The 26,004-nt window shown below is 45.1% G+C and overlaps 2 protein-coding genes across 8 annotated transcripts in view; one reads left to right on the top strand and one right to left on the bottom strand.

Moving 5' to 3' along the window:
- The window catches only part of LOC135401169 (S1 RNA-binding domain-containing protein 1-like), a 209,641-nt gene that overhangs the window by 35,049 nt on the left and 148,588 nt on the right, over window positions 1-26,004 (top strand). The window lies entirely within an intron of this gene.
- Window positions 1-26,004, bottom strand: part of LOC135399912 (transcription cofactor vestigial-like protein 2) — a 45,316-nt gene that overhangs the window by 17,255 nt on the left and 2,057 nt on the right. For both annotated transcript variants that reach the window (XM_064631644.1, XM_064631645.1), the window contains exon 2: window positions 20,985-21,384. In XM_064631644.1, coding sequence (XP_064487714.1) covers window positions 20,985-21,384 — 400 coding nt within the window. The remainder of the gene's footprint in view (window positions 1-20,984; window positions 21,385-26,004) is intronic.

Below are 26,004 nucleotides of genomic sequence, written 5' to 3'. Positions count from 1 at the left end.
CCAACTACTGCCACGAATGATAGGGTTATCGCTTCTGATTCGAAGAGCGTGAGGGACGTACGCCTTTTTGCAGCAATTTGAATATATGATAATTGATACAAAAAGGCGTACGCCCCTCTCCCTCTTCAAATCAGTATCAGAAGCGATGACCCTGTCATTCGTGGCAATGGTTGGCGCACAACGTGCTATGCGGTGAAGTTCTGTTCTGAGAGTGTAGTCTTGACACTCTCCCCTCTAACACATTGCTCTCCCTGACGAACTCATGCACCCTCTACGCATCTCCACCCTCCATCCTTTATCCTCCATCCGCCTTTCTTGCTTTTTCTTTGCGGGGGGGGGGGGTGCTATAATCGTGATGACGCCCACTTCTACGTGGCCAACAACGGCGAGCCGATCCTGCCATTACCCCCCCCCCCCCCTGTTCTGGGAGTGTTGTCCTGACATTCTCCCTTTTAACTGTCACGCAAGGTCCGATCCTCACTTCTGGATGTGGACACCTATAACTCTCATAACCCTCATAATCGTTTGATATGTGGAGGAAACTGAACAGAATCCATTGCGTCTATATGAAGAAAATGGGTATGAAGGCGAAATTAACTTTAAGGCAACGTGTCTGTCACTTCCGGAAATTGTTATTCTTTCTGAGAAAATTTATTAGACGACTCATACTATAGAGCACACTACGAGTACTAATACTATTATTACTTACACACTACTACTACAATTGTTATTGTTATTCTTATAACAGAAAAGTTGTTTAGAAGTCAGACATGCAAGCAGAGCTCAAAGTAAATGCAGTGCGAGATTGTCTTTCTCGCCCTTCGCCATTTAAAAGAATATCAATAGCTGATCAGTTGTAACCGTTTCTTTGTAAGTCGCGGCGGTCACGGCTTTGCTCTGACCTAGCTCGCCGTTGTCGCGATTTCTGGCGTCTACTCTATACCGTCGTGTATGTACGTTAAAGATTAAAGATTAGATATTCGCGTTACATACTTTACGGTGTCGTTGACTTCCTATTTTCGGACGCCATACTAAAGCGACATCAAGGGAAGGAAATCGTATGGTGTTCACAAGAACACTATTGAATTTCACGTGTACACCAGTGGTAATAAATACGCTACTGTTTCAGCTGTTAACGCAGTGTTATATGACCGTCTGTTCTTCAAGTCGGCTGGTCCCCTAATAGATGGAGAGCAAACGATCGGAGGAAAGGATTACCATTCACCGGAGCCCACATCAAAAGGCAGGCGGCAGAGGCGGCTGATTGCTATCTACTAAGGCCGCATGATCTCAGGGAAACCGCGAAGAATCTGCTGATTCCTGTGTCCGCTATCTTTTCTGCTAAAGAACTTGATGGATTGTCCTCTTTATGTGCGGAGGATTGAAAATAAGACTGTGATACGTTGGATGACAATAACGAGTGTCAAGAATGTTTACCATTCGCATTTCTTCTCGAGAAAACATGCACACTGCGGCATACTTCAGATTCTTGAGGTCCAACCGACGTATATATACGCTGTTTGTATGGAAGAGGTTAATGAAAAGAGATATCTGGTCGCGTATGCGGGTGGGTTTGTAGTGTTGAAAACATACGCATGTCGTTTTGTTTTATAAGCCGACGAGGTTGACGACGATTTGAGTCCTTATGACCCGAAGACGTCTTCGGACAACAATGCTCCGAACTGCGAGTGCGTCGCGACCTTTCTTTGCTTACTTCAACTTTACTTACTTATTACTTCACTTTCATGATAACAAACTTGTTACCATGACAAGAAACTTCTCGTTAAGGCTAACACAAAGTAAATATACCACTGGTTTGGCAATGTCCTGACTGAGAGGGCAAGTTTCTCCATTGTCTGCGGGGACCTGTGAAGGCCTCGTCGTGTAAATACAGTTGACAATGGAGCGCTTATCCTGTCTGTTATTCTGTCTCTGTTTTCTACTCTAGTCAAAGTAGATCAGCTTGTCACCTTACTATCTAAGGCATTGCATGGGAATATATTGAAAGTGAAATTACCGTTAACGCCTTCGGGAAGGCTCGTTCTTTAGCACTCTGGACTGTGGAATTGACTTCGGGATGACAAGTTAGCCAGAATGAACTACTTATGTCAATTTGGAGTGTAGGAATCGAACTGTAACACAAAATTATTCGCCAAAGCAAAAAAAAAAAAAAAAAAAAGACGTCAATCATTATATAAATATGCATTTCAAATTGTGGAATAGCTCACTGAAGTTACTGTGGAATGGAGTGATGTAAGAGGGTCGCCCGGAAAGTAATGCACCACAGTTTTTTTCTTCAACAATTATTTATTGAATACAATGAAAGTTACACACAAGAAAGAATGATGTTTCTTCTACACTCCCTATTTCTCCACGTAATCTCCGTCCCGTTCTATGGCCTTCCTCCAGCGAGACACAAAGGCGTGTATGCCCTGTCGGTACCACTCCTTGTTCTGGTCACGAAGCCATTTCCGCACTGTGCGAATCACTTCTTCGTCATCCTCAAAATGTCTTCCACGAATGGCATCGTTTAATGGCCCAAACAAGTGGAAGTCTGAGGGAGCTAGGTCAGGGCTGTAGGGTGGATGGGGTAACACTGTCCAACCCTGTTTAGTGATGTGTTCCGAAGTCCTCAAACTTGTGTGAGGCCGAGCGTTGTCATGTTGAATCAAACATTCACCTGGGTTGTTATGGCGCCGAAGTCGCTGGAAGCGCTTCTTGAGTTTGGTTAATGTCTTCACATAAGCTTCAGAATTAATGGTGCTCCCTCTTGGCATCACATCAATGAGTACGACGCCCTCACAGTCCCAAAACACAGTGATCATGACCTTACCGGCGGAAGCAGTTGCCTTGAATTTCTTCTGGTGTGGAGACAGAGGATGACGCCATTCCATCGACTGTCGAACAATGGAACATGTCGGAACAATGGAATGGGGTATATGAATGGAGTGGAATGGAGTATGTAGTATGTATAATATTAATATGATGATGGTATGTTAGATGGAAACCTTGATAGTATACCCTGAGGGAGGTCAGAGGTGAGGTGCCCTTTTATGCACATAAGAACCCGAGAATTTTTCTCATAAACGTATTAAAACTAATTTGGAGGTTGTGTACAGCTGAAGTCGTTTGACGAGCACTGAAAGATGTAATCAAATGCGAACATATAGTACGTAAAAACTCTCGAATCAAACGTTGTACAAGTGACACATCTATTTGATTCCCGTTCGAAATTGATAATGTTCGTTCCTTTTCTTTTATTATTCGTTCGGATCGTTCGAATATTCATTTTTTTTATTCCTACTATTCTTTGCTACGTAAGTAGAAAGGTTTCACAAAGGCTTTACAACAGCAATAACAAATTGATGATGATTCATCTCCATATTTTTCTTCTCTAAGTGTAATCTAATATAATCTAATCTAAACTGATGATGATGATTATGACGTCGACATGGAATCTTTCACCGACGGGATGCAATGTCCAACCCGATTGCACGTGAGACATTAGGCGAGTGAGACGAGGACAACGTGAAATGAGTTATATATAGGGCCCGGGTTTTTAGGCATTTGCATATAAATGCCTAACGCCTACGACATTTTCGGGGTTGCCTGCCTTTTTATCGACTCTATCGAATTGTGGCCTTTTTCAACATTTTTAGACGCCATTTTTAGAGGTGTAAGTGCGAGTGCGGCTTTCAGGCTCGTGCTTAGTGCTGCATCTTGCTTTTCGTTACTGCGTGTTTGCGCCTTTTGTTCCCTTTTTGCGTACATTTGATCCAAAGATTTGGCCTGTCTGGGTCTTTCCAGATCTTCGAGGGCGGAAAACTAAAAGTATTATTCAATGTAGCGTGTTTCCCGGCTGCCTCAGCATTCGTGTACCAGACGTCGAGGCTTGTATGATATCATAGCTTTTAAACGAGCAAATTTTCCCTGATGGAGCATTCTGAAACATCAAGAAAGCCAAAGATCGTACCAGATTAACGTGCCTATTTTTCCATCTTGTTGCTTATTTTGGCATTTTTTCGGGCCTAAATGCCTGCCTATTTCCGTCGTTTTTAGTGCCTACATTTCCGGGCCCTATAGTTATATAGGTACGAGTCACCCATGGAACAACCGCGCTCCAATATTCACAAAGTCTTCGCTCGCTTCTGTCAAAGTAAAATCCATCCTTCCCGAGGAGGAGCCCGCATGAGTCGCGCAGGCTCTCACTGAAGGTGGTATCGTTGTTTCCAAGTGAGGTGCCTGTCCTCACTCCATCATAGTCAAGCCAGCCGAGTGCATGCATGCAACATACGAGAGTCCTCGCCTTTCTTTTGCCCTAGACGATGCCAGCGAGACGAACTGTGTGCCAAGAGCTACTTATAAAAGTCATTCACGGCCACACGTGTTTACGGTTAGATGGAACGCATCGACTGTGCAAAATGTGTTCGTGCGAAGGGAATGGACGGTCTGCATCTGCTGGCTGTGACGTCTCGTGTTTTCGTATGAAGTTTCAAAATGACACCATCATTGCGTCAACGGTCATGGCAATAATGAAACACAGGGTGAATGTGCCATACTGTATTATGTACGAACTAGAGCTCGGGTGTGTATACGAGCAGTGTGTACGAGGTACGAAATGCAAATGTCGCTGTGGATAATTCGTTGTTCATAGAGCAGTAATGCCGTGTGGTGGACCTTGTGTGTAAAACTACTCAAGTTACCAACTATTACTGTCTTGTTCGGTCACATGTGAAGGAAAAAGTTGATTTTGGGAAACTATCAGACCCGCTGAATATGCGTGTGCACGAGAACGTTTATGGGTACATATAGGTTGAAAGCGAGACAGGATGCCTTGTTTTTCGATACCGTGGACTCATCTGGTTTGTCTCTCTAGGTTGCTTTATTGACTTTCTTCAGAGGTCAGCCGGGGGAGGGGCGGAGACGGCATCTCAGAGGAAAAATTACAGGAAATAGGTTAAAAAAATTACAGGTCGAGTTGTTGATTGGTGGTGCGGAATAAATTTCCCTATAGCAGCATTAACAGACCGGAAGTTGTTTCAACCCCAAAATCATTGTGAAGGCAGAAAAAAAAAATCAGAGAGAGGGAGAGATGTCCGAAAATGAATCGACGCTTTGTATGAAACGGAAATGTAGCAGTGGACTGTTTCTGTAATCGGCAGCAAATAACGTTAGAGATAATAATAGAGGGACGTAGCACAACCCCAGATTTTTTTTTAAATCTGTGACACCTCCTACAGTATTCTATAGTATTAGTATAGTATTCAGATCATTTGCGCATTACGAAAGCCCTGACTATACCTTCCTGCCATTAGCAAATATTGCCATTCGAAAATGGAACACATCGAACATAGACGAAGGTGTATCATGACGCATATTCTCGAGTGATGTTTGTGTATATGCTACTGCGAGCGATCTGTACCATAATACTGGTGTGTCGTCGCTATTCGCGGAGGCTCTCCTGTCAGGGGTCGCTGTCGCGCGTGCAGTAGTCCTCTTTTAAAAGCTGCTATCTCGGTGTCTTTTTCTTGGCTGACAGTTTCTGTCTCGGCGGAGGAAGAGGACGTACCCTCCGCTTGCGTGGCATGTGTCTTTCCGGACAATTATCCCCGCTTCGAAAGCGTCCTCCTCGGAGTTGCTTTTTTCGACGACCGTGAACACCGGCAGCTGAGCGAAATGTAGTCACTCTCTCTCTCTCTCTCTTTTTTTTTTTTCATCTGCGTGTACATCCTTAATGATGCACTTCGTCTTGCTTGCTCTATTGCGGGACCGTTCGTGATGCCGACAATGCAGGGTACAAATGCTACATCGCTTTGGAACATGTCAAAGCACTCTAAAAACAGAACTTCACCACATAGCACGGTGTACGCAAACCACTACCGTAAATGATAGGGTTACCGCTATCCGATTCGAAGAGCGAAAGAGAGAGGGGGTGGGGAGGGGGCATCGTACGCCTTCTTGTGGAATTTTGATTCAGTATATGATGATTGACACGAAAGACGTACGCCCCCCCCCCCCCCCCTGTCTCTTCGAATCAGAAGCTATGCGGTGAAGTACTGTTTTCAGAGTAGGATGTGTGGGGATCGGTAGGAGCAATTTGGACTGGGCTGACAATTCCATAATGTGTCTTTCTATCGTTCGGATCAGGAATGAGAATAACATTCATAAGCGAATGGTGAATTAGCACAATAACAACAACAGATAAAGTGATGATGATGAATGGGGAAATTCGCTACACCCTTAAAAATGGGGGTGGGGGTGTCGAGGTAGCTTGCCGTTGTTGGCCGCACTCAAGTGGGCATCGTCACGACTATAGCCAAAAAAGGAAAGTGGGAGAGGGGAGTTGAGGACTTCCCTTAAAAGTGGACTTCACCACGTAACACGCTCCTAGCCAAGCATCATCGTTCTTTCCCCTGACTTGCTGAAAACGGGGGGCGTACGCCATTTTTGTGGCATTATGCAGTTTATAATTGCCACAAAAGAGGCGTACGCCGCCGTTTTCATCAAATCGCGGAAGAGAACGATGTCACACGGGATGGTGGCTGGCTAGGAGCGTGCTATTCGGTGAAACTCTGTTTTTAGAGTGCAAAATGGACGAAATGAGATGAGATGTGATATTATGATGAGACCATGATGATGATCGTGAATTACAAAATTGTTAGGATTGTGCAAATATTGGAATTTTTCGAATGCCGAAGATAATACTTGTGCATTCGAATCGAATCGATGTTCCTTTCAAACCGAATATATCAGAATAGTTCCAGAGCTGCACAAATGAAGCCGAGAATGGCACAAGAGAGAGCATAACGCAAACTAAGCGTTACTTTAATTTCTGATCCGCGTGTGTGTATCGCGTATACACGCCGTATGCGCGTTTATGATATGCGCGGCACATGTATTCGGTTCTCTGTTACGTAATTCTTCGCGTCGTATTTGCTCCGGCTGCCATTATTCGCTTCGGTTTTACAATGACAGTTGGCACAGGATTAAATATATTTTCACGGATTTTTCGCGAATTTTCACGGACATACTCTTGAAACCTCAGGTTCATGACAGATGGGACGGACCGGGAAAAAGTCTCAAAACACCTTCAAGCACATGGCACAAATCACATTTATACACGCGAGAATATGTGATGCGATGTGATAGAGGAAGAAAAAAATTGGGAATCTGGAATTGTGTCGAATATTACGTGTGCGCCAGGAAACTCCCGATTAATCACATCTCTATGAAATATATAACTAATTAACTTGAGCATATATAGGTCTCTCTTCCGTGAGCCTTCTCGCACAAAGTCCTGGATATGGGTGTTTTCGAATTTATATCTCGTTTCATCAAAATTTCAATTTTGCTAGTCATCTATTATTCACGTAACTGTGACTAATACGCAAATGTGCATATAGGTGATCTGACTCACCTATATATAAAAACAAAATTCGGCATATAATGAAAATACTTCTAAGAATGCGATAGTCTTATAGACTTCAAGTCATATATAGACCCCTTCACCGAGCCCATTGCCACGAGTGCGCAGAAGCTAGTGGTCTTAGACATATAGTGCATCTCTCCTGCTTGGGATAGCTGAGGTCTTTGTGATCGCCAGCATTACACGTTACGAGAGAGGCGCGCTTTCGAAGGAGCCACACGGAGGAAATCGATCAAGCTCTAAGGGGGCCGCAGTTCAGCACTGTGGACGACAGCGGCGCCATGCTGAGGGCGCGGCGAGCAGTCTGTATGGGATACGCCGCTGGTTCATATTGATTTCATCGATCACCACTTCTGACGGACATCAGTAGATACCGTCTTCCCCCCCCCCCCCTCCTCATCTTCCGAAGCATCGTCTGTCGCTCGAAGAACGCGCAGTTTCACGAGGATTTAGTCTTCACTCGCTGTGTTCCTAATTCTCCCTTATGGGCATACAGCGGCGTAGCGGTTTCGTCGCGTTGACAGGCCGCTCTGGTGACTGGATACGAGTAATTCTGGACGAGCAGTTGCATATTGCGTAGCAGGGTGTAACTGCAGTTTTGAATGACAATGCACAGGGTGCGTTTGGTAAATAACGTAAATATACGTACATAAAATAAACATAATAAATATAACGTAACGTAACGTATATAACGTAAATAAATATACGTAATAAAAATAACAATAAGTGTTTGTGCGCGTAACTGTTTTTCCTCTGATATATGAATCAGTATATGGCCCCCTTTTGTTGATGTGTTTGAGACATGTTAATGCAGAAAGAGGCGAGGAAGGTTGCCGGGCAATGCTTTTGCGTCATCCGCACGAACGATGTGCATCTGCAGTAATTTTCTCACATAATCGCATGTTTTCGAACCACACAATTCAATATACAGCTTGTTTGTAAGGGGGAAAGACTGTTCTTGCGCATTTTTTCTATTAGCAATTAGCAAACCCATGAATGTGGAATAGCCGACCCATAATGTTTTATGACCAACCTCTCGTGTGACCAATCCTGTTTGTCTGCACGTTTACGGACGACAGTATACATATCAACCTTTGCGAGCAGCAACATAATAATATACTGTGATTGGCTGAACCCCTATTGAGAATGCCACGTCCGACACCCAGCTGGCCTTGCCTATTGTAGTAAGGGTCATAGTATATTCGTCCATTACTTGACCAACACCCGACGGTCTCATAATAGTGGTAGGGACGGTCTCATAAGTGAAGGTGTGAAGTTTCGAGCGTGACAATCTGACTTCGCACGACCACCGTAAAAGCAGAGGTATACGTGTAGTACTAGCGCTACACTTCAAAACAAGAAAAAGAAAGAAAACTGTTCAGTCATTATTACGTCTTGTACTGCATCGACACACACAACGGCAGCCACGCACACCTTTAATTCGACTACGCCGACCTTTATTTTGTGAATGTACTTCTCTGTTCCTCCTAAATTCCCTCAGTAATTAAGCGACCTTTTTTTTTTGTTCTTCCTGCTCCACGGCCACGTTATTTCTCCTAGTCGTACAACCCAACGTCATTAGCAGTATCTTGTACTGTCGCTGTCTGCAGCTTCGCTGATAAGCCACACGCATTCGTTTCCCCGCTAAGCAGCGACGATACCTCATTAGGCTTCTGGTTGCGCTTGTAAAGTTCAATCTGGTCCAGGCAAGATTTGGAGCCCAGATCAAGGACGAACTGGTCCTTTGAGATGCAGCAACTAGCTCCGCTTATTTCGGGTGGCCGGGTCTCTTTTGACTAGGGCGGATCTTTTTGCGCGGACAGAGATAAGGGGGGCCCCCGTGGAGTAGTCATTAGAGGCAGTCGGCGCTGAAGGAGAGAGTGATTCCGCTACAGAAATAGAAGACGGCACGCCGAGAGAAGAAGCTTCGGAAGAAATTAAGCGATTCTGTGGTCGGAGGAGGAGGAAAGTAAATGAAAAGATGGCGCGTCGTCTTCTTCGCTGTCGTCAACTTTCTCCATTTGCGTCAGTTGATTTGGCCAAAGAAGAGGTCACGGTTTTATTGAGACGAATGTCACAGTTTACGTAATATGATCGTATGAAATGAAGGCAGAAGGCAGCTGCACTGTAAAACCAGAACTTCACCGCATAGCACGCTGTGCGCCAACCATTGCCACTAATGATAGGATTATCGCTTCTGATTTGAAGAGAGAGAGAGGGGCGTACGCCTTTTTGTAGCAATTATCATATATCCAAATTGCTACAAAAAGACGTACGCCCCCTCGCTCTTCGAATTAGAAGCGGTAACCCTAACATTCGTGTCAATGGTCGGCGGATAACGTGCTATGCGGTGAAGTCCTGTTCTGAGAGTACAGGATTATCGCTTGTGTTTCGAAGGCAGAGCGGGGCGTACGCCTTTTTGTGGCAGTTTGCATACATGATGGTTGCCACAAAAAGGCGTACGCCCCCTTCTCTCTCTCTTCGAATCACAAGCGATAACGCTATCAATGTAGAACAGGGGAAGATTTGTACGGCGGCGTGAAAGAACTATGCTCGCGACGGTATAGCTAATTATACTCTATTAAAACAGGGCTTCACCAGATAACATGCTGAAGGCACAGAATGATACCGTTATCACTCCTGATCTGTGGAAAGCGCGTGGCGCACGCCTTTTTCTGGCAATTAAAATAACTGCGTAGGTGTCACGAAAAGGCGTACTCCCCTCGTCTTCAACAAATCTGGGGGAGAGGACGATGTCATTCGGGATCATGGTTGCTAGGAGGGTGTTATGCGGTGAAGTTGTGAAAGAAGCTGCAGTTGACGAAAAGTCGGCGAGTTCCGGTAGCAGGGTTCGAACCCACACCTGTCTACGCCGGCAGTATACGCCGACACACAAGCCAGCCAGCCTCGGCTAACCTCTCCTTAACAAGTATCCCCAAAACGAAGCAAACAACATGCCACAATTTTGTCATTGTAGTGTGTGAAATCCGTCACGAAATCCGCAAAGTCTGCTCACTGGTACAGCTCAACTGAGAAGATTACGAATGGCTTCGAGGTGGAAAAATGGCTTCGATTCAGTGAAAACAGGTTCGATCCATTTGTAGAGAAGTGATTAAATCCGAATTCCTCTCCACAAAAAAATGGCTAATCCAAATTCCTCTGCAATCATCCCAATAATCATCATCATCATCAAAATAAAGTTCGTGACGTTCGTGACAAAATGATTCAAAACGAAATTCAAATCCTATCACATCACCATCACTTACCAGAAATAACTGCCAATCAACCCGAGTGTCTTTCATGCGTTGGCTAGGCGCGTGCTATGTGGTGAAGTTCATTTTTAAGAGTGTAGGCTTATGCACGTAAAGTGAGTCCGCCAGTAAGGAGGCTATAAAGTAACATCATTGCGGGCACCGGAAGCACACCACGAGAGATGATGCATCGCTCTCATCACGACGCTGAATGGAGAGGAGACATAGCCTGTTCGAGTGTTGTCGCGTAACACAGTGGGGGAGGTTGGTGTCTTATACTTTAGTCTTCGAGGCTAAACATACACTCTAAAACAGACTTGTACGTATATTGAGTACGTACTCAAAATACAGTATTTTAAATACTTTTTCCGGTATTTTGGTACTCTACTCAATACTTTTTGCGACAAGTATTTTTAATGTATTTAAAATAGGTTTTTCGGTATTTGCTACTCAGTACTCAAAATACTTTCCTTCCTCGTCAAGCCATATCCAGCACGGTTCCCGCCGTGCCGAGATTTTCAGCTCACTGGAATTTAACCCCCTTTTCCTTTGTTTTTCTTTTTTCGGGACTTCGCGAATCTGTCATTTATCCTCTTGTACAATAGGCTGGTCCCAAGCCTGGCCTTGCTTCTCAATAGCCAGCTTCGTCAGAAAACCGTTCCTATTCATATTGTGAATTCATGTGAATCACCAGGGGATTAGGTACAAGATAATCCCGGCATTTATTTACTTGGTCATCAAAGCAATAAACACATGCCAGAGGTTGAAAGACCCGAACCGACATACAGGAGGGATTACGAAGTTTTGGGTCAGAACATATCAACAAACTTTACTTGGGTTCACCAAAGTTCACCAAACATTACTTGACACCAAGACGTTGCAAATGAAAGATATGCATGGCTGATGAAGTTTTTTCCTTTCATTTGTAAGGCCACGTTCAGAATACGCGTTTCACTTACTGCTAATACTAAAGTACTTTAAATAGTATCTTAAATACTTCTTAGAGTATTTAGTACTCTACTCAAATTACTTTCAGTTTTGAGTATTTTGTACTCTATTTTAAATACTTTTTCCGTAGAGTATTTAGTATCTTATTTTAAATACTTTTGCGCAGTATTTTGTACAAGTCTGCTCTAAAAGCAGAACTTTTACCGCATAGCACGCTGTGCGCCAACCATTGCCACGAATGATAGGGTTATCGCTTCTGATTCGGAGAGCGGGGTGGGCGTACGCGTTTTTGTGGCAATTTGGATGCATGAATGTTGCCACAAAAGGGCGTACGCCCCCTCTCTGTTCGAATCAGAAGCGATAACCCCTATCGTTCTTCGCAATGGTTAGCGCACAGCGTGCTGTGCGGTGAAGTTCCGTTTTTAGAGTGTAGTTTTTGCTCGATTTGTGTTGTTCCGAGATGCGCTCCACAAATTAAGGTACGCGACACACTTCCGCGTCATGATCTCAGGCACGCAGTAGACGACGCCAAACATCCCACAACACTCATTACTCGTCTTAATTAATAAATAACGCGCCTTTGCTCGGTGGCATCCTGGAATGAATTCCGAGGAAGCTAGCTGTCGTTGTGTTTTTTTTTTTTTTCTTCGAATGTGTACGTCACGAGAAGTGTAAGAAGATGCCAGAAAGAATGAAGTAGGAATTCAAAGGGGGTGCGTATTTTTAACAGGCAGGTAGGCAGAGCGTGCCGAAGGACTGGAATTTGGGGTCAAACAGCGGCGACCTGCCGCCGCCGCCTCCGCCGCCGCCAGCTCCGCCGCTCAGCTCGCGAATTGGAATAGTAGCCGTGAAGAAATTTGCGCTGGCAAGTCACGTATTTACAAACAGTGTCGTCTCTTCATTTTTGTTTCCTAGCACTTTCGTTGTGAACCGCGTTCTGTTTTTTAGACTATATACTACGAAATCATGAAATTGGCTGTAATGCTCAATGCCGGTGGCATCTATTTACCTGTAAGGTAAGGGCTAACGTCTCCGTGCTTTTCAGTCTAATCTGTTCATCTGTACCACAGGTTAATACACTTAGCCTAACACTCTCCTAGCCGGTCATCTTCCCCGTATGACATCCTTCTCGATATCCACTGATTTGCCGAAAATGGGAGGCGTGCGCCCTTTTCTGATACTTATACAGTGATGTTAATCGTCACAAAAGGGCGTACACCCCATTTTCCCCTCAAATGAGGAGTGACAACGATGTAATTCTATACAATGGTGGGCAGCCAGCGTGTTCTGCGGTGAAGCTCCCTCTTTTAAGGGTATTACATTACACATAAAAAAGAAAACAACAAGTGTGGTGGCGTTGTCGGCGGCACTGACGAATGTCGATACTGTGTCGTTTTCCCTCCACACTCTTAGAAATGAACCTCACCGCATAGCACGCTCCGAGCCAACCATCATTTCGAATGATATCGTTATGTGCCCTGCTTTGTTGAAAACGGGTGGCGAACGATTTTTTGTGACACTTATGCTGTTCAGAATTGTCCCAAAAGAAGGCGTACGCCTCCCGTTTTCAACAAATCAGGGCAGATAACGATATCATTCCAGATGCTGGTTGGTTAGGAGCGTGCGATGCGGTGAAGTTCATTTCTAAGCGTGTGCACTTCAGGGCCGCTCACTTGGATCGTTCGTCTGTTCACCTGCTCCCTGTCTGTTTCAAAGATTAAAGGGACACTAAAGTGCAAGGCGTGCGAACTATGAGTTTTTACGCATCCAAGAAGCAACACCGGATGCCGTTCGACAAGACAAAAGACGTTGATTGATGGAACCTGAAAAAAGACAACCCTTACGTTGATGTTCCTCCCTTATGTGCTTGCCCTATACACTTATACGCAACAAAGCGACACCGGCCTGACCCGCTTCGACAATCGCTGTCGGCACCGCCGAGCGCTTAATGATACGTTACACCCCTCCCCCACACCCGCCAACTATCCCCTCCAGTGACCTTCTAAATCTGGTGCCTACTAAACGGCAAGCAAGATAAGCCAACAAGGTCCTTTTTCATCCACACACACACACGACCGTTTTCACATGTCCTCCCCCTACCGTTTCCCTCCCCCTCTACTTTCTCCGTAGAAAATGAAACAGAAAAAGTGCGTCCTACTGGCTTCCGGAAGTAAGCTGATGCGACCCGACCTGACTGACCCTTAGCGAAGAACCTCCGTGAGTGGAACAACTCAGTTTCCCACTCCTCGACGGTCTGGCCACATGTGCCCGATATTATGAGACCGAGTTTCCTGGGTGACGAGGCGGCTCTGCCTGTGAAGCAACCCCCCTCCTTCTCTCTCACTTTAGTGAAATATCGTCGGCTGTCCCTGGTTTTACTTTGTGCTGGTCGAGTTTGATGTCATCAGTGTTCGGGATAACTCTCGTTGCTGTAACTTTGTTACTTTTTTTTGTTGTTGTAATTTTTGGCTTAACGCGCGTTACTTTTGAGTTCCAGTATGTCCCCGAGGAACTCGTTCTTTCTTTTAGGTAACTTCGTGGCTTGAAGCAAGTTCATTTGTGTTCAATCCTGGTGCACAACTGACGCTAGCTTCTTCCTCCGTCTGAGCAAGCAGGCATGTGCGCGCCGATTGCGCGTGCAAGCCGCCTCCTTGTCTGACTTCGGCCCCTCATTATTATTGCGCAGTGAACGCTACGAATTCAGTCTTGGTCGTGGCGGAGTTCCAAGAACTAAAGAGTACATATTACGCAGAAGTAATTCGAAGTTCATTTTTATAACATATAACTTCGTTAGTGACTCAGTTACATTTCTTACACAGCAACTTAACTTGTTACAAAAAGAGGAGGACACAAAAGCAGCAGACGACACTGACAAACTGGTCGTCTGCTGTTTTTTGTGCTGCTCCCCTTTAGGGAATACGGGCCCATATCAATACGCCCGTCTTTCAAGTCTCAGGTCGTAACTTGTGACGAGTTCCTTTGGTCGAGTTACCTCCTTATCGCTGGATGTAATAAGCTGGGAAGAGGTTGCATGTGCTCCACCCTGCGAACGTGCAACAGTAATGAACTTGTAAACCGGTGTAGCGCTTTTCGGTTTATGGTTTCCGGTGTTGGTGTAAAGTATTGAGAGGCTCTGCAGGAGGAAGCTGCATAAAATATGGTCGGCGTACGTCTTGTCCCGTCCCCCCAACCCCTCGTTTTATGCACGAAAATGTGTCGGTATTGTGCCCCCTTTTAGCACTGTGGGGCTTCAGGGATCGTTGCGACTGGTTGTTGTACTGATCCGTTGCTGGTTTTGAGCAATGTCGCGAGCTAAATATAGCGAGTGTAGCGAGAACTATGTGAGAATTGGGGTTATGAGCGGTTGCAGTCGCTACATCTGTGGGTTGCTTGCGAACCGCTCTGGCCACAAGGGGATTCTAAATTATTCCCTTAAAAAAACAATTGATAATCAACAAATGAAGCATTTCCGGAACAACCGCGATTTTCACATAGAATGCACCCTTGCTATAATAGAAACATGTCCAACGGTATTTGCATATAGCAGAGGGAACCAGCAGAAGGCTCATTGAATAGGTATGGGATTTGTCTGCTCGGAAGTCACGGCAGCTTCTTTTCCTTTTTTTTTCTTTTTTGTTCATGGAAGAAAACGCCACGGTGAGCTTGCATGATTATGTCCAACCCTGTCTGCATTATATTTTTTTACACATTTTAGCATGCAAAAAAGGGATGCGTTTTTGTTAATAAATACCTCTTTTTTTATATATCGCAGGTTCAACTGAAAGGTGTTAAAAAAAAAAGGTGCTTTAAATGAAATACGCGTCTCTTTAAAATGACGTTTTCCACAGCTCTAAAATGGCGTTTTTTGTAGAATACAGTGTGGTGTTGAACTTGCGCCACAAAGGTGTGTGCCATAGGACCAAGACATTCGCGGTGAGTTTTTTATTTTTTTTTGTTTTTTTGTTGTGTGTGTTTGTGTGTGGAGGGGTGTCTGTTTATGGGAATAGCCGAATTTGTCGTGTGACGAATTCAATCCCTCCCTATTATTATTTTTCGCCAACATCCAACATCCACCCAACATTGACCTACTTGGTGTAAGGTACGCTTACAACATTAACTGGCTAGGTGTAACTTTACTTGCGCCGTACTCTTAGTCCTCTGTATTCGTGTGTTCAATCTGAGAAGGGCATCTTTGACTGCCGAACGAGCTAGAATTTGAAAATACGCTCTTGTTACACTTTATTACGGAAATGACTTTGTCATACATAACTATGACCCGAACAAATTATTCATTCAAAGTTTCAAACACTGTCTTGTCTTCTGCTGGTTAAATATCGGGACAAACAAAAACGTCACCCACAATGCCGTTCTTAGCCCGGACATGACCCGACCTACAGCACGTATCAAACAAGGTTACATGATCCGCGATAAATAAGGGGCAGAAGGGATTGTAAAAGGCCGTTGCTCGCACTCAGCAAGACGCGAGTGATCATTCACACGACAAACAGACCAGTTTTTCAGTCCTGTACCCTTCTTCCGGCTTTCGACAGCCACAGACGCCCTCAGCAGTGACAGCGCTTCCTTTCACGCCGTTCCAATATGTTTCCCCTGCACGTGTTTCTCAGCTGTACCTGCCAAACAGTGCACGGAGCAGCAGACGTCAATGTGATCCGAAACCGAAACGGCGTCCGAACGCCTCCTCCCGTCTTTCAGAGACTTTGACGGCCCGTATCGGGATCTCGTTGGCACGAGGACTTAGGGAGAAAAGCCACGCTGTCATACGCTCGATGGGTTACATGAGTTTTCACGTCTTTTCGTCTTGTGCTCCACTTCTTCCTTTTGTTTCTGTGTATAGGAGATGTATTTCTGGAGTGGTTTTCTTTTTGTGTTGTGTATCGCGTCCTGTGACAATCGGATAGGAGGGGTATATGTCTGTTTCGGTTCGCGATGCGCTTGCAGGGCTGTTTGACACGACGTCTGTATACGTGTGTAGATTTGTTCGAGCCTGATGCCGCGATGCTAACACAGAATTGTGGATCAAACTGGTTAGAGCTGGTCGGTAGAATTGTAGTGAAACGTTGATTTGTTGCAAAATTCAAATGCGTTATCAAATTCTAGAAACGTGCCCCTCCTGTTTGCCACAGTAAAAAGGAAAAAAAAAAAACAGTTTTAAAATGTAATTTGATACTAATTTCTACCTTAATTGGAAGCGGCGTCCAGCTCGGGTGATGCAAAGTCGTCTAATTGAAAATAGATGTGTGTACGTGTGAAATCGAGAACAAAAACTGAGAGCTGGACACTGCTCATAGAGGGAGGGAGAGAGAAAAGAAACGTGTGTAACTTTTGGATTTGAGTGTAAAACGACCGGTAACTGCTGTTTTAAGAGAAGCTCGATCTATAAAATATGTTGGTTCGGAATAATTTCCAGCCTTCCAGTGACTTATTCTGCCATTTTTATGCCGTCCACCATGACCGACCCTATCAGGGTCGTTTGGTAGGTTTCCGTTTCCCTGTTCTTTGCAGCCGAGCGTGTATCTGGGCATACCGTTCCCACAGACTCAGTGTATGACGCCTTGCTGAACATCGCAGATTTGTTATATTAGCATATGTGCTATGCTTTATGGTGCGTGACGTATCCGTATTGTTGCATGCTCGGGTGTGTAATGTATTTCTAATAATGGGGAGTTGATTTACATGTGATACTAAAGTATCATATGTAGATCAACTCCCAAATGGCGAGGTTCTGCGTGTCCATCAGATGTTTTTTTATCATCTTATGTCTTCGGCAAGCGAGCACAATATCACCACCATCACCTTATATAGCAAAAGTTTTACGCGGAACAATACTTTTTTTTTTATTGGGTGTTAGCGCCGCGAAGCAACTGTGGCTATGAGCGACGTACAGATGTGGACAGACGGAGAGAGGATAGCAGGAAGGAGTGGGGGACAGGGGGGTTAGTATGCGTCCTGGGCCGACTTCAGGGGGAACTGTGCCGACATTCGTCTGGAAAGTCTTCGGAAAACCCAGGGAAAACCTCAGACAGCACAGCCGGCGGTAGGATTCGAACCCACCACCTCCCAGTCTTCAGCACGACCTTGGTTACCACCAACGAGCGGACGCCGCGGAACAATACTATTGTGCGATGATTACAATTAACGTTTACGCCAAGTACTAATAGTATTTATGTGCAAGAAATGTGTTATTTGGACTGTACGTCGCCAGTGCTGCTGCTTTCAATGAGATAGTCTCGCTATACGCACGCGAGCCCTACCTGTGTATCGTATGGCTTGAAATATTGACTGGGATACTGTACGCAAAGCACCATAGAAAAGGTGCACAGATATTTAGGTTGTTCTAGTAGGTCGGAAAATTTCACGATAATGGTTTCGAAAACACGATGAGCCAGTCGCTCTGTTACTCTGAAGTGACTGACATCACGTTGCTGATCTTTGATTCTATTGATTGATTGATTTGTAAAAGAAAAAATGGAAATGTTAGTCCCAATTTGATTCGACAGCTGCATCTATCGTATCGCTTTCATACAGTGTTTCCGATCTTCTTCTTCTTCCTCGTCGTAGTTTGGTTCCGGGTTTTCGGATGTATCCGAAAAAATCCGGAAAATCCGGAAAAAAAATGAAATTCCGAAAACGTACTCCGGTAGAATTTTAAGCAATTCGGATTAATCCGAAAAACTCCGCTTTGCAGGTGTTTTTCCTGATAACCGGGTTATTGTTCTTGGCCTCCTTTTTTGTCCTGGGTTTCTTCTCACCTCGGATACCGGCCCCACCGAAACATAATAATGCTTCCGTGTCCTAGCGTTTTCTTCGGCGATCATCTCGACCACTTTAGGGTCCACCGCCCGGGTTTTTCCCCAGTCCTGTTCCCGATTTCCTTGTCCTAAACGTGACCTAAGCACTAAAATAAGCATCGAACCGAGGTCATACGGAGTGGCCTTTTTGAAAGGGCAACTAGTTGCAGACTTGCAGTTCTGACGACAAGATGGGACGCAAGCGAAAGCTGCCCCACGACTATACGACAAGGAATACCGTGATTTCGAGGAGTTCACATCGTCCCGCGACCGCGATGCAGAGGATGACGTATGTAAGTACTGCCGCATAACAGTGAGCATTGCGCACGGAAAGGGTGCATTGAGAATTGCGGAACACCTCAGTGTGCGCCGCACGAAATGTATTAAGAAGAGCGAATCTTTGGGCGTGTTGGTTGAGCATGATAAAAACGGGTTAAAAGCGCATAAGAAGAGCGAATCTTTGGGCGTGTTGGTTGAGCATGATAAAAACGGGTTAAAAGCGCATAAGAAGAGCGAATCTTTGGGCGTGTTGGTTGAGCATGATAAAAACGGGTTAAAAGCGCATAAGAAGAGCGAATCTTTGGGCGTGTTGGTTGAGCATGATAAAAACGGGTTAAAAGCGCATAAGAAGAGCGAATCTTTGGGCGTGTTGGTTGAGCATGATAAAAACGGGTTAAAAACGCATAAGAAGAGCGAATCTTTGGGCGTGTTGGTTGAGCATGATAAAAACGGGTTAAAAGCGCATAAGAAGAGCGAATCTTTGGGCGTGTTGGTTGAGCATGATAAAAACGGGTTAAAAGCGCAAAGAGGACAAGGACAAACAGGGAGACGAACAAAGCGCCTTGTTCGACTCACACTTTGTCCTTGTCCTTTTAGCGCTTTTAACCCGTATTGTTAAGCTTGTGTCTCTTTAGTGTTGCAGCAATAAATGTGACGACTGCGCTTTCGCTGCCACACCTGTGCGTGCGTCGTCAAGTCTTCTCCGAATTTCGGATATTAACTGAGCTGCAAATCATAAATTCCAAAAAACATCCTCCGGTATAACGCCCAGAAATAAACTCCGAAAACCCGGAACCATACACTCTTAAAAATGAACTTCACCGCATAGCACGCTCCTAGCCAACCATTATCTCGAATGATATCGTTATGTGCCCTGATTTGTTGAAAACAGGGGGCGTACGCCTTTTTTTGTGACAATTATGAACAGTACAAGTGTCACAGAAATGGCGTACGCCCCCGTTTTCAACAAATCAGGGCAGATAACGATATCATTCGAGATAATGGTTGGCTAGGAGCGTGCTATGCGGTGAAGTTCATTTTTAAGAGTGTACGCTATAGGCCTTGATCCGCAAAGGGAGATTGGCCAGGACTCGCGATATACAAAAACACCACTACTACTCACTCTCAACTCTACTCACACACACTCTACTCACTACTAGAACTCTCAGTGCTTCTTCCTCATCCATTGGCCTCGATATAACTCTCAATTCTCGCCGTTCGGCTTTCCTTTTTTCCCATGGCTGCTGTACCTGCTGCGCGCGGCTTTAATGTTGCGCAATACCGATATTGGAATATACAGTAAACTCAACAACTGGAATACAGTCTTTCACAAATGCTCCACAGTCGCAGAGCAAGTGTCTGGCAGTGCTAGGAATAGACACTACATGCCACGTTACGTTTTAAACTCGAGGTGACGACAACACAGGCGCAAGCCTTTATTACATGACGTGGCTACAACTGGACCTTATGCATCTGACCGGATAAAGAACAATCGTTACCATTTACCAATATTCAGAGGTTCAAGTCGGCGCGTCTCAATTCCTTCTTCCGCAGCGTTTGTTAAGTGAGCCGCGTGACATGATACAGAAGCGATTCAGGAATGTGCACCCCAAAACCGACCAAGTGCAAGCCAAACGGGAACGTTCGTAACCACAGCTTGTCTGTTGCTGACACGTATACGTCGCCAATACATATCCTGCAGTACTGAGTAGTGGCTGAGGGCAATGATACACAGGAAGGGAAAACACAATACGTTTGAGGCTCACAATGCCCGCGTTTACTGCGCTTGAAGAACGGCAGCTGATGAAAACTAGTGCGTACCAGGACCCAAAACCAGACACTGCGTACCAGGGGAACTATTCTCGTCAACGTAATCGACATCGATTATTTTGTGTCTCGCCTGTTATTAGTCGTTACGTGAAGAACAGAACTGAATGTCACGTGTCTTCAACCAATAGTCGAGCTCTTGATCCTGCAATCTTCGTGATAAAGTAAATAAAGCATGAAGAGTGCAGGACTATTGTTGATGACTGTTGATTGCATGAAGAGTGCCTGAGTGCGCCTTCTTCACGTAACGACTAATAACGGGCGAGACACAAAGTAATCGAGGTCGTACTTTGACGAGAATAGGAACCCTGGATTCGAGCCACACCCCTTTCATTGCCGGTCATAGTTCAAGACGGCATCTTTTTTTCAACAAGGCGTTCTTTATACACCGAAGTCTCAGGTCGGCAACTTCCAAGATGAAAGATTACAACGAAGATGTCTCACCTTTTACTGTTAGTCCTTTCCTGGCGGAGTCGTAGCTGCTCGGTTGACTGAGGGCACGGGAGAAATGTTCGTCCACCACGGAAGATATGTCACCACTGTAGTACGTGAACACAACACAGTTCGCAGACAAATACTGCGCGTCCGCTGAAGACCCTGAGGCCCCGGTTATGGGAGAAGACACCTTGGCACCGTTACTCTCCTCCGGGGCCACACGGCTCACCGGAGATGAAGAAGCCGATGCGACAGCACAAGACGACGAAGAACGCCCGCTGGGATGTTGATGCTGGTGCGTCTGGTGAGGCAAGGACTGCTGCAGAGGTGGTGGCGGTGCGGCGTGCACGGGCGGTGATGACGAAGAGGATGTTGAGAGCACATCTTGCATCTTCGAGTTGACAAACCTCTGCGTAGTGTAGAGGGAGTATAATTGTACAATTCATCAAGGTATATACCACATGCGGTTGCCTTTAAGTTGTTCGGTTGGATATATGAGCAGATTGACTGTCTTTAGACTGAGGCAGGGACATATACCCTGATGAGATCAACCTTTGCTTGCTCAAATCGTTGGCCGAAAAAACTGAATGCATCCCAACGACTCCTCCTCGCTGTGTTGTTTACGAGAACGCGCTCATCTACGCTTAAAGAGTCCAGCGGCACAACATTTTAGAGCGCAGCTCAAGAGCTACTTAGGTTAAATACTATTTTGGTGAACGCACAAGGACCTTTCTTGCAGCCAACGCGCCTAATTGCAAAGTCTCATGAATATACCAAGGCTTTTCTGGAGTACTGCATGAAGTCCCGAATGACGCGTTCCTTATTTGTTTTTTGTTTTTGTAGTTGCCCTTGCAGATGCGCTTGCGGTGATTGTAAGGTATTACTTGGGGAAACATAATCTTTATCTCGGAACGACGCTTTCTGTATGCAAGCCGATACACTTGTTTACATGGCCACCAGCTATATAGATGCACTTTACATATTTCACGTAACATTTCATAGTACATATACCTGTTGCATGTTTACAAAAGTACGACAAACCTATTCTGCGCTGCTCAAACGTTCCATCAGTGATCGAAACGTTTGATGACATGCGTATGGTATCCATGTACCCTATATAACGCTCTCCTTTAAGGTGTCTCATTTCGTATGTCGCTAAGCAACGCGCAACTGGGCGAATAAAACTGACCACAATTCGAGTCAATATTGGATATCTATCTGGGCGCAGCTACTCTCAGCGCAAATCTCCGGCTGTTTTGTATACTGAGGATTCGGAATAGGCGACCATCATATTTGAAATTGTTTAACATTTTGTATGGTATGGAGGGAGCGAGCTACTTGTGCTCCATAATATACATCGCAATAAGGTTTCATTTTTTTAGTTTGAAATTCTAACATCACTAGATGAACAAAACTAATATCGAGCGAAACAACAAATGACCAGATTGCTGTCATTCTGTTCAAGAAAGTACGAGACCAAAGTTTCTGCTGGATCTTAAAGGCCTTTATGTGTGTACATGTGTGTTCTCGGAAATGAGAATCGGTAAAAAAAAATCGTCCTTTATTGTTTATTTCTTCTCTGTTTTTGCGGGGTGGGGAGGGGAGGAGGGGCGAAAGAAAGAAATAAAGAGTGAGGAAAGTACAGTTGGCATCATGGTACTCAAAGATACACATGCGTCTCTACAGAATATTCGTTATAGGGGTATTTTGAGAAAGCATGGAATACGCTGTATGTGGGAGGTGTATATGTGGAACGCTTATTGGGAGCATTTAAGAAAGCATCTGAGGAATTTGAACCCGTTCGGTCTTTAGACCCACAACGGTCTATATATAGGCTTTCATGGTACGCCTGGTATACAACAACTGATGAGGCAGCGCTGGGAGTCCCTGTACAGCGAGCCCTCGTCGATATGACCACTACCGTTCCCGTGGATTTTGGTCATAAAGCGAATTGTCATGCAAACGGGAAACGCTCCTTGATTTGACACGAGTCACCACCCAGTGCTTGTGGTAGCCTCTTCCTGGGACATCTCTGAGGGTTATGTGACGCGGTCATAACGAGAAGATAATACATGTATTTGACCCTATACCTGTGACAAAAATCTTAGTCGTTGTCTGTCGGACAAGCGAAGTGTCGCATTAACGAGGTGGATTTACATGGCGGCGTAACGGTTCCCAAGAAAACCGGTCATAAAGCGAGCGTGTCAGATTGTCGGGAGTCATATTAGAGAGTTTTAGCAGACCGTTGTTAACGGGGGGGGGGGGGGGGCTTGCGTCGAACCGTATCAACCGTATCCAATCAGTGGATAAGATTGAGTCACGCGCGACTGCGATTGGTTCCGATAGACACGATAACCTTATCAACGGTATACTATTCGCTCGCTACAACTCGCTATTAACCACTGTTCACTGTGCAGTGAACCCTCGTTATTATGACCATGGCCGTTCCCGAAAATTTTGGCCATAATGCGGAATTGTCATATTAACGGGGGGTTTTGCAGAGGTTTCACTGCATTGTTCCCCAGGAGCATGGTCGTAAAGCGCGTATGTCAGATTATCGGGGGTCATATTAACGAGTGTTCACTGTATTCGTATTTCCCTTGAAGGAAGCATGGAGGAGCTTGACACCCATACAAACTGGAGCTAACCTAAATCGATTTCCGCCCTATACGAACTTTCTTCTGGACAAAGCTTTCTACTGGGCCATCTAACAGCGATTCAAGAAACGCCCTAGATGCCTTGACGTTAACGCGAAGTGCGGGATCTCTGGCGCCAGTGTAGTGCAAGTGGTACCGCATAATTGTGCATTTGCAAAAGGGGGCGTAACATCCAACATCAGTGGGCCCTGGGCCACTGCGCCATAGCGGGGAATGAGGTCGCAAGTGGGGGCTGAACGCTAAACCCGTCAACATGGTCACGTCCAAGTATATCCAATTACAGCATTAATGATAGCTAAAATGACGCTAATGATCACCGCACTCGCACATACGTATACAGGGTGTCCTAGAAAACGTGTCATTGAATTATAATAAAAAAATATTCCGATAGCTCGTGAATATCACTGTCAATTATCATGAATTTGAGTGAATTCGGCACGCTCTTCATATTGGTGGGGTAAAAAAGTCACCTTTACTTGGCAAATTTCCGAGTTCAGTTCGCAAATATTTACATAATTAAACTTGGAGTACGTGACATTCACATTAGGAGGTGGCAAAAACCTAATAAGAACAAATGCTGTTGACCGCATGATTCTAAGTGGCGTAGTTTTTTTTATTATAATTCAGTGACACGTTTTCTGGGACTCCCTGTAGACAGTAAATATATGCGACCCCTTACATGGCTAACTGGAGCTGCACTGACTTCCGTGCTGTATACAGTAAACAAGGTTGACCCACGAGTTAAGGTTCTGCGTTCCCCCATCCCTTCCCGTTGTAACTACACCACTCACACAGGCTACGGCGGACTGCCCCGTACAGCACTTAACCCTAATCTAAATCCGGAAAGTCTGTTTCCCTGCACTGAGCGCGTCATGCTGTAGAAGTCTGAGCATATTCTCCTTGTGTGTTCCGAGTCGCGGTGTCCTGCTGGAAGCATCTTCAGCTCATCTAGAGGCTAGACATTTCGGTATCGTCAAAGTTCTGGATTGATGGCCAGATCATCACCAAGTGAGTGACAGTGGTGCAAGAACTGGTGACGTTCCTCGAAGAAACCCATCGGATAGACGCTTTGTGATTGTCCTCCAATAAGTGATTGTCCTCCAATAAGTATACGTGCATGCGGACACTATATAGTCAAGTGTTCTCTGTTAGTGGACCTTTAGTTCCTTTATGCATTGTTTTTTCTATTCACTTGCTGATACAGGGTACCTTACCACTCCCGACCTTGTCGTGACTCACATCGCCCATTTTTCATCATCATCACCATCATCATCATCGCCGCCGTCGCTGCTGTGCCTTTGTTAAGGTTTCATTTGGTCACTCAACTTGGTCAACTGAGATTTTACTTTGGTAGTAAATCACTTTTTCTAAAAGCCAAGCAAGCGATGTAAATTTTCGATCGCACCGAAAAAGAAAAAAGAAGAAGATAAGTGTGTTTAGACCAGAAATGAACGTTGAAAATAAAAAGCGCTATTATTTTCGGAGGGTTATGCATGGGCTTGGGCTCACGAAAATTTGGAAGTATTCTGTAACGTTTTGGCGGCTGACTGGGCAGATTTTGAACGCTTCTCAAGAATATGAGCTTTTTCGATTGATTTGCGCTGTAATCATACATGAATGATCTTATTAACGTGTGGAGAAACTTCGATGTAGTGTGAAACACAACGCACGGCGTTTCAAGAGCTGGTGTCCAATCTGCCCTACATGCCATGTTATCTCTTCCAAAAACAACAACAACAAAAAAAGAAAAATGCAAAGGAAAAATGAAGGCGAAGGACATGCAGTTCCCTCTGCCGACCCAACTCCCAGGAACAACATTATTCGCATATTTAGATGCCTATATACGCTCTATCTGAAACTGCAGGTTTGGGTTGCTGAATGCTCGTTCTGCCCAGGTATGTGGATGCGGGATTTTTCTCCTGTTATCGTTTTTGTACAACCTCATATCAGCTTGTGGAGATATATGGCGCGTGGTCGCACTTCCTTCTGATGGGCCGATATCTGTAGGTTCGGTATCTGCATGCTTACCACAACGAGTGCTAGGTGTAAAGGAAGAAAACCGGTCTCCGATCAAGCACGTTCTCCATACATTTGTCCCTTACTAAGTTCCAGGGACGAGAAGTTTATTGCTTGTGATAAGACTGGTGACAGGTTAAGTAACAGTCAACCCCGAGAATCTAGTTCTAAATCAGATTACGCAACCACAGCATTATGTGATACGTGCAGCTACTTATCGATTGTGCACGTGCAAGGGTTAAATTGAACATATTAGCCGGGGGGGGGGGGGTTCAATTACAAACAACAACAACTCACTATTTTCATGCGATACCGGACTGGAGGGGTCAGTTGTCCCTGACAAGCTGCAATCGCGA

The sequence above is a fragment of the Ornithodoros turicata genome, chromosome 7 (assembly GCF_037126465.1).
Source record: "Ornithodoros turicata isolate Travis chromosome 7, ASM3712646v1, whole genome shotgun sequence".
Lineage (NCBI taxonomy): Eukaryota > Metazoa > Arthropoda > Arachnida > Ixodida > Argasidae > Ornithodoros > Ornithodoros turicata.
Note: the sequence above shows the minus strand (reverse complement) of the source record. Positions and strands in the feature narration are given on the sequence as shown.